The 9810-nt window shown below is 45.8% G+C and overlaps 1 protein-coding gene across 15 annotated transcripts in view; it reads left to right on the top strand.

The window, feature by feature from the left end:
* Positions 1–9810, top strand: part of LOC135522302 (DNA-binding protein SATB1-like) — a 56043-nt gene that overhangs the window by 22905 nt on the left and 23328 nt on the right. For 5 of the 15 annotated variants that reach the window (XM_064948426.1, XM_064948418.1, XM_064948424.1 and 2 more), the window contains exons 6-10: positions 3055–3166; positions 5171–5248; positions 6915–6953; positions 7548–8035; positions 9581–9808. In XM_064948426.1, the coding sequence (XP_064804498.1) occupies positions 3055–3166; positions 5171–5248; positions 6915–6953; positions 7548–8035; positions 9581–9808 (945 nt within the window). The remainder of the gene's footprint in view (positions 1–3054; positions 3167–5170; positions 5249–6914; positions 6954–7547; positions 8036–9580; positions 9809–9810) is intronic. The other 10 variants (XM_064948430.1, XM_064948425.1, XM_064948431.1 and 7 more) reach the window with 6 other exon arrangements.

Genomic DNA, 9810 nt, shown 5'->3' with positions numbered 1-9810 from the left:
AGCCATTGTTATTTACTCATTGTAAGACGCTCTGTGTTGGTAAGAGGGTCTGTTTTGCAGGCTACCGGAAATATTAAATTATAGTTGAGATGTGCATTGTTAATCCCAAATATCACATTTGATATACACTAAGCAGCTATCCTTTTACTTGCATTGTAGGGGTCACAGATAGCCCAACTTGAAAATATCTCACATATGTTATACGGTGGGTTCTGCATTGCTATACCCATAGAGAGGTGTGTTGTTGCTTTTCATAGGTCTCTCTATAAGTCTCATTTGGGCCATTGAGCCCAGTATTAGACCTGCGTGGCTACTCCTGCTTCCTATCTATATTAGAGTCTATGATGATAGTGCCTGAGGGGGACGTGATGGGCGGCAGGTGAGAAGCCACAGAGGCCGAGGCGCTCCTAAAGCTTCTGGGAAGCCAACAGCGCCTGGGGAGAGGAAAGGGCGTTTTCGGAGGCTTGGATGATTGGCATCTTTTATAGGATTAGTGTCTCCTTGATATTCAGGAGGGTAATCCTGGGGAGAGAAAGGTTAATAAACAGAGAATTTGGGGGAGAGAATGAACCCTACCTCAGAACAGGGCTCAAAGAGAGAAAGAAGAGGGGGGGGGGAATCTTGAAAAAAACGGCGCCTTTGTTCTGGGTCTTGTCAAACATTTAGTTCATTCTTTTGTGGTGGGGAGTCATGCTTTGTGTGTTTGGCCTACAAATGCCCTGAAGAGACTCCGACTCCAAGAGAGGGGCGGGGGGCCCGAGAGAAAAGAGACTTTATTCACCACTGTGACTATTGTTATTGTTCCCAGTGGAATATCATTTGACTGCACTCAGATGGAGTTTGAGTGTAATGCCCCCAGTAGAGGAAAAGTAGATGGGGTCTCACTAAAAAGTTTGACTCCCGTCCACCCCCTTCTCCTCATCACCACCCTCTCTGAGAGTGCCGGCTCAGTGACTGGGAGCGAACTTAACCCCAGGCACCTCTGAAACTACGGCAACAAAAGAGGCCCCCCTCGCCTCTCTGCCCCCTCCCTGACAGAGCAGCTGTCCTGTTGCATAGCAGCAAATAACCATCAAATGCCATCTTTGTGAGCCTGGGCTCTGCTCTGAGGCTGCCAGCGGCTGAGGTAGCGGGTATGGTCTATTGGTGTGTATGTGTGCGTGTGTGTGTGCAGGCGTGCGGACATGTGTGCGTGTGTGTGGGGAGGGGTGGGGACGCTTAACCCAATTTTGTGGAATTGACTGTAATTAGTTTTAGATGTTTGGGGGGGGAGAAGCAAGATATTAGCCACAATCAGCTAGGAAACAAGAAAAGGGTGAGTGTACGGTGTCTTAGTTAGTTTATGTGTGTGTGTGTGCAATATGCTTGCAGGCCATGGCAGGTTTTACCAACGTGTCATTTTCATGCGTCTCTCTCCCATGACGGAAAGTGGAGTAGATAGTTGGGGCAGATAACGGCCCTGTGTGACTTCCTGGGGACACTGATAAGCTCCTGTGCTGTAGATGGCTATCACTTAAAGGGCCCAGGGCAGTCAGACGGCAGCATCCTGGTGCCACACAGTACCCACCACTACCTGTTGATGGCTGCTGGCTGGCAGAGGCTTCGTGGGCACGAGGTGGTGGTGGTTATCTGCACGGCTTGGCAAGTGTGTGTACCGTGTCTGTGCGTGTGTGTGTGTGTGTGTGTGTGTGTGTGTGTGTGTGTGTGTGTGTGTGTGTGTGTGTGTGTGTGTGTGTGTGTGTGTGTGTGCGTGTGTGTTTGTGCCCCAGTGAGAGGTGTGAAGTATGGAGGGAGATGCCTGATTAATGAGGACTGTTTATTAGAACATCTGTGTCAAAGATGAACACAGGAAGTGTGTCTTGGGTGGGCCCTGCTATAGCTGGCTCCGCCTAGCCCAGATACTGTAAATATAGCATGCTACGCCCAAGGAATAGCTCCCATTATGCCACAATACTGACTACACTGTACTCACCAAAATAGTGCCTTCATATGGACTTGGTTCGGCTGATATACTGTACTGTATGTGCCATTTTTCTGTTAACACTACTGAAGATACCAATTGTCAGATCCTCAATAACTCATCCTCAATGATCATTCCACAATTCACCGGGATTGTAATGTATGCCGGTTGTGTAGTGGTGTTGAGGTCAGGAGTTCAGCTTCAGGTCCATAGTGATCCACAGCAGCAGACTCAATCCTCCCTCGTCTTCCATCTCCGGTGAGGAGGAGTGGGAGATGTGGCTCTGCTGCCAGCGCCGTGTGTGTTGTTCACTGAAGTGCTGTTGTGCCAGAAGGTTTCCCTCCCGTCCCCAAGTGCTCATATTAAAGATATGATAAAGATGGCATACCTGTAATTTGAAAACAGATGGTTTCATCTTTTGAATATTTATAACAATCAAAACAATTTCTCCTGCTATTCACCCGCAGGCCAGGAAGGTGTTAAAACATTTAATGAAAAGAAGACTGCGCCTTGTTTGCGAGGAATGCGTTCGAAAATAAATAGGGAAGAGTAGAGTCAATTGTGGAGAAGGCGAGAGGGCACAGATATAAAAGCCTTATGTCTCTTGAAGATGTTTTTTAACATATTGTGGAGAGCGAGAGAAAAAACAAAAGGTTCATCTGTTTACATTGCCTGATTTCCAGATGCTAACTTTTAATAGTCTGTTTGTTATTTTACTTTTTGAAAGCAAACTGCTCTTTACTGTAGTACTTCACCCTGCATATCAACAAGGCTGCTAATTCAGTGAAGCTCACTATTTGCCTTCCTCCCAGAAAGGTTCTCTCAAACTCCGTGGCATTTGCTATAAAGGGACACACCTCTTATATTTCATTTTGATTTGTTTTACATTTGGAAAGACAAGACCAAGATTTGTGCATGACTGATAAAACATGGTCTTTGCTAGAATATTGTTGTTTGTGCACCGAAATGTTTTATTCATTTTGACAAGAAAACACAGTATCAGTGCATGTCACACCAGCGTTAATATATGTCCTCGTGCCGCACATTGCGGATCCTGAAGGTTTTCTCTCTCTTTACCAATCTCTCTCTTTCAGAGTATGATCTCCTCCATTGTGAACAGCACTTACTATGCAAATGTGTCGGCGGCGAAGTGTCAGGAATTTGGGCGCTGGTATAAACATTTCAAGAAGACAAAAGATATGATGGGTAAGCAAAATGTCACACTAACACTGTCTTATCAGACCCTCCAATCACCATTCCAATATGTCTGCCCCATGGTCCCCCCCTCTTCCTGGTACATTAAACATATTTTAATCACATCATCTAATGATGGCTCTTCTCAGATATTTCCCTGTACACTGCTCAGGTGCACAATGTTTTCACCGTTTTTCCTGAATCCATTCAGAGTAATCTATTATTGCTTATCAGATGTAGTTTAGTATTCGGTAATGGCTGTCAAAATCACAGACTAAATTGAGGTCTGCGACCTTTGTTTATGAATACTGTTTCAGTTACCTACAAATGACATGCAGTAAGGATGATTTTCCTGGCCATCATCTGGTTTGAAATCAATCTGTTTTTCCTTGTCAAAGTAGAACAAGGCTGGCTTTGTATTTTAGATAACTCGGTTAGTCCTCCTTGTCCCTGTTTGGAAATTAGGTCACATAATTCAGATACTGTCTATTTTATGTGTTTTGGTCATGAAATACTATACCAGTCATATTAATAGAGTTTAATATACAGTCATTTAGAGTATTGGTTTCAACCTACTGTGTAGAAATCCAGCTTCCTATACAAGCTAGTGCTCATGTTGATTACATTCAAGATTAGTGGCGGTCGGTGCTGTTTAAGATTAAGGAGGAAGATTTATTTTTTATGAGCATGGCATTATTTCTATTACAGCATATTGTATGACTGTCATTCATATTCCATTAACCCAGCTCAATGTAACATCAATGTGATACTTTCATTTTCCCTGTACCCATCATGAGTTTGCTACAACCTAACCTACGAATAAACATTTATAACTTGGGGGAACTGGTCGAGAGACAAATGGGAGTAATCAAGATGAAAGACAGTGACACATTCAATACCTTCTTGCACACTCATGCTTGCATCTAGTTGATCTAGGGTGTAATCATTAGTTCAAACAGTTCCAAATGAGAGTTTCTATTGGACAAATTCAGGTAGAAGAAATTAATTTCTTCAAATTTGGACAAATATTTTCTTTCTCTCGTTTTCAGTAAACTACTCACCACATTTTATGCACTACACAGCTAGCGAACTGTAGCTTATTCTTTCAGTACTAGATTCAATCTCTGATCTTTTGATTAATTGGACAACATGTCAGTTAATGCTGCAAGAGGTGTGATAGGTACATCCTCCGGAACTCGTAATAATTACTGTGTAAGTCCATGGAAGGGGATGAGAACCATGAGCCTCCTAAGTCCTGTATTTCAGTCAATGTACCCAGAGGAGGACGGAATCTAGCTGTCCTCTGGCTACACCATGGTGCTTCCCCAGAGATTGCTGTTTGAGGCTACTGTAAACCTTCATTACGAAACAGTGTATTTTAATCAGTTATTTGGTGATGTGACTATATTAAGTAGAGTTTTATCTAAAAATAAATAATAACTTTTTAAATGTTTCACAATTGACATTTTTATGAAATTCACTGAGTAGGGTGGTCCTCCTCTGAGGAATCTTCACTGGTCAAGATATAAGACCAGAATGTTTTCATGGTTTTGCAAGTGCACACTGTTCTGATCATATCGTACTCCATTTGTCTGGACACATAACACCACAACGTGGACACATAACACCACTGGCCCCTTACCCATCCTCTTGTGTACACACACACATTTTACCTAACAGTCTTTATATGGTTTATGGAAGAGTACATAAAGAATGTAGGATCTCAAGTAACAGCGATGTTGAAACTACACATTTAGACAAGTCCTGTGTGTATTTAGAATGTGATATTTATGTGTACATGGGATATGAGGTGAAGCATAGTGGGTATCAACGCTGTGGCATCCCTTATGTCCACATTAACCCTTTCTTCCCCTGGTCATGTATCATGCAGATTGTATGGGGCGTTAAACCTCTCTTTCTCTCTCTTCACCTGTGCACTGTGTCTTGTCCTCTCTCTCTCTCTCTCTGTGTGTGTGTGTGTGTGTGTTTTGCGGTCTTGCCCACACGTCTGTGCAGGCATGCGCCAACCCTCGCAGCTGGAGGGCTACCTGGGGACGTGTGTCCTCCACGACAGCCCACGTGGCAACACACTAGGTACGTCACGTGGCCACACACACACACCATCTGTGGGCACACACACTGCACTGTGTCCCTACCCAGTCCCTGCGAAAGCCGGCACCCCTCAGGTGGCTGTTTGTCGCCCGCAGCGACACTCTCAACCTTAATATTCATAAAAGGATGCCTACTATGCGTGCCCATTGAGTGGCAGCATGGCATAGAGGGCACTGTTGAAAGGGAGCATGCTAGTCTTTCCTTTGTGCTTCAGTGCCACTGTAGTTTCATAAACATACACTCAGTCTACCACATGGGCAGTGTAGTTATCTTGCCTTACATCGAGACACTGTCTGTAATTGAAAATGCGTCTGGTTAAACACATTGAATAGTCCTGGTCGACAGTCTCTGCTGTCAGAGCTGCCTCTATGGAACCCGGCAAAGTGGTCTCCACTCTGTTGAAGTGTGATAGCAGTTCAGGGCAGTCCCCCTATCCAGCAGGAGAAAGAGTTCCATGGGGTTTGGACCCCCCTTACTCTCTCTCTCCCCCTCTCTCTCCCTCGCTCTCTTTCTCTCTCTCCCCCTCTCTCCATCCCTCTCTCAACCCACATCCCATTCCCATTGTGTGTTTAATCCGGGACTCTTTTGTGGCTGGATTCCACACAAGGACTCCCGCATCTGTGGCTGCCTTTTCTCCAGGGCCTGCCGTGCTTTTCTGACACCCCTTTTTATTTTTTATTTTCATGGAAATGCTGATTGTGTGTGTGTGTGTGTGTGTGTGTGTGTGTGTGTGTGTGTGTGTGTGTGTGTGTGTGTGTGTGTGTGTGTGTGTGTGTGTGTGTGTGTGTGTGTGTGTGTGTGTGTGTGTGTGTGTGTGTGTGTGTGTGTGTGTGTGTGTGTGTGTGTGTGTGTGTGTGTGTGTGTGTGTGTGTGTGTGTGTGTGTGTGTGTGTGTGTGTGTGTGTGTGTGTTGTGTTTGTGCGTTCAGTATGTGTGTGCGTGTGTGTGTGTGTGTGTGTGTGTGTGTGTATTTGTGAGCATGCCCCCCAGCAATGTGTGTGAGCACAGAGTAGAGACAAGAGCGAAACATCACAGCCAGGGAATGCCGAGGATTATGGGAGAGATGTAATTATTACCCCCCTTTTTTTCTTAATAATTTGTTTTGACAAATACTGAAAAGAACAGTTTTGGCTGGTTGTTGTGTTTCCTGACAGTTAACAAAACATGCTGCTATACTTGGGATTATTGTGTGGATTTTTGGAACCCTTCCAGGCACTCAATCTTTTATCTCTCGCTGAAATATGGAGTTTGTGGAAGATTTTCTCTTCCTAACACCAATTTGTGCTTCTCAGAAATATGATTTATATGATTCAATATGATTTTTGGCCCCACGTTGGCAGTTGCACACATCTAGGTGTAAATGGTATGGATTATTTAAGAGACACTATTCTGAGTTCAGTGCATGTAAATGTTTAAATCTATATGAATTCTTTAGATAGAAAACCTCAGCAGATTCAAGCAGATCCAGTCTGACGAAACCTCACATTCACTCATAGTCACTTTGATATCCTCTTAGATTTTGTAAATTATTATTTTCATCCACAGACGTGTAATTTAGACAGAGCTCAAAATACTCACAAGCTGCCATTATGGACTTAAATATTCCCAAAATGAGAGACACCATAAATAGTACATTCATTTTTCCTTAGGCCCGAGGAAGAGGTCATGTCTAGGATGCTCCTTACAAGGTAGAGATCCTCTTCCTCTCTCTCTCTCTTCTCTCTCTCTTTCTCCCTTCCCTGGGGTTATATTTAGGCCGTCCTCAAAAATATCATATTGGCTAGCTTCCGTATCTTGTTTTAGAATTAGGGACATAAAGAGCGATTCAGGGATTATCTGTCTCACAGTGTGCGCAGACATACACACACACAAACATACATACACACACACACTTGTTTTTATTGCTCACATGATTGGGCCATATAAACTAACTTTATAAACTAATTCTGGGAGTTGCCAAGGCTCTGGGGGCTGTCTGCAGGTCGCCCACTGAGGCCCTTTGTCTGGGGCCTGAATTTAGGGTGAGGCTTTTAAGACAGGCAAGTGTCTGGACAGCTATGTCTTTTCACAGAGACACAGGTTTGTTCAGAGGCTGTAAAGTTTTGTTGCTCAGAGATTTGGCCTGATGCACTGTTTTCAATTTCAAAGTCTGTTTTACTCATCTGAGTGGGTTGGACAGTGTGCATTGGTACATTCTGTCTGGGCATTTTCTGCTGTACTCTTCAGCCAGTATTCTAAGTGTTTAAATTGACCCTCTCTCTCCTCTCTTTCCCCTCCTCTAGCAGACATGGACGGCCTGTCCGACCACTCCCCTCCGGGCCCCAACCACAACCATCTGACCTTCTCCCAGCAGCCCATCCCGGGCAGCACGGCCGAGCAGCCCCCCTCCTCCCCGGTTCTCCCCCTGCCCCCTCCGTCCCACAGTGGGGGCCAGACGCCCGGCCGCCCGGCTCAGCTCCCCCCTGGCCTGCATCACCCTGGCCTGGTGTCCACCCCTATTAGCCCCCAGCTGGTGAACCAGCAGCTAGTCATGGCCCAGATTCTCAACCAGCAGTATGCCGTCAACCGGCTCCTGGCACAGCAGTCGCTGTCGCAGCAGTACCTCAACCACCCACCGGTCAACCGAAACTCCCTGACCAAGCCACTGGAGCCCCAGGTAGCCAGCAACACCGAGGTGTCCATGGAGATATACCAGTGGGTGAGGGACGAGCTGAAGAGGGCCGGCATCTCCCAAGCCGTGTTCGCCCGCGTGGCTTTCAACAGGACCCAGGTGAGGAGGGTCAGAATTTAACTCCGACTTTTGCATAAATCACCCATTGATGCCAATAGGAGATTTGGGGAAAGATCGCAACATCTCAAGATAGAATTATGTGCTAATAGGACTGGAAATGAAAGCACTGCGACAAAGAGCTCTGACACATCTGTCACAAGGACAGAATTGTTTTGAGTTGTTGTGCCGCATTCTTTCTTGTCGGCAAACAGTTCATCTTACAACAACCTAGCACCACAACAACAAGAATTTAAAAGCTATAGTACACCTGGCAAGCCGCAACGTCAGAGCACCAGGCGCGGTCACGGCTTGCGCTCCCTCTGCTAAGACCCGTGATTTCACTTCACAGGCAGGCAGCGCAGCAGGGCCCTGACAGAGATAATGTCTTAAGATGTTCTGCATATTTTGGGGGGAGGTGGCAGCAAACCTCATTACTCCTCCGCCACTTTGAAGTTGTGTGCGAAACCTCTTGATAAGAATCTATTAGAATCGGTGCGTACCGATGCTCTCTCCACAAATACAGTTAAGTGGATAGCAAGCAGACAGTGGTGTTTTTGTGCAAATTGACAAGCCTCTCCTTTCAGCCTTTAACTCTCCGGTATGAAGAAATAGTCATGTGCCTTTTGAGAGCCTCCTCTTGTATTATTTATTGTGTGTTAGTGTTTTTCTCTTCCTGTTTCTGCCGAGGGTGTTAATAAGGCTGCGTGTGGTGTCTACGCGGGGCGGGGCGGGTTGGACGAACCGGGGCTCGCCGCCCCTTTTTTCTAGAAGCGGCCGATTGACTGGGGAGATGGCCGGGTGTAATAAACATGCAAGCATACACACACACAATTGCACAACACACAGACACGCGTATACGCAAACACATAAGACACACACACATGCGCACACACACACATATTCTCGCACAATCTTCAGAATACCTGTGACATGCACTCAATGTCAGTACGAAAGCTTGTCTCCCCGTTCAGAGTTGATACCTGTATCTAGTTATACATTCTTGGCTCCGTCATAAAGTGAATCTATTCCAATGTCCGCCAGTGTTTCATTAAGTCACAAGCACAGTGTGTTTTCTTAAACCACCGTACCATTAGTTAAACAGCGGAGCCACTGGTTCCAGCTCCGGTAGTTGGTGTAATTATCAACAGAACTGACCTCAAGATGTTTATTACAAAATCATTTTGTTTATTTCCAAATCACACACCTATTGAAGAAGAGAAGCTGAAAATGGATCACTCAGTGTGTGTCCAAGGGCGGATGAAAAGCCTCAGTTAAACAGTCCTGATAATACAGTGATTCCCGTAATGACAGGATTCATAGCTATTGAAAAGGAACAGTGGATACACTGATTGCTACGCTGATACTCACTGAGTCGATGTGATGTAGTAGTTACATCATCCTCTGGGTCTGGGAGAGTTTACTAGTAGAAATAGAATGTTCACAACGGACATGAAGTCAATGTATGAGTCTTCTCAGGGCTTACAAATAGGGCATCTCTCCCTCGCTCTCTCTCCCTCTCGCTCCCTCTCCCACTCTTCCTCCCAGGGCCTGCTGTCTGAGATCCTGCGTAAAGAGGAGGATCCTAAGACGGCCAGCCAGTCTCTGCTGGTCAACCTGCGGGCCATGCAGAACTTCCTGCAGCTGCCCGAGGCCGAGCGAGACCGTATCTACCAGGACGAGAGGGAAAGGAGCCTGACGGCTGCCTCGGCCATGGGGCCTGCGCCACTCATCAGCACCCCGCCCACCCGGCCAGTGCAGGTATGGAACGAACAGGC

Source organism: Oncorhynchus masou, chromosome 30 (assembly GCF_036934945.1).
Source record: "Oncorhynchus masou masou isolate Uvic2021 chromosome 30, UVic_Omas_1.1, whole genome shotgun sequence".
In the NCBI taxonomy this organism is placed as follows: domain Eukaryota; kingdom Metazoa; phylum Chordata; class Actinopteri; order Salmoniformes; family Salmonidae; genus Oncorhynchus; species Oncorhynchus masou.
The sequence above is the reverse complement of the archived record's forward strand: the minus strand, read 5'-3'. Positions and strand labels throughout refer to the sequence as shown.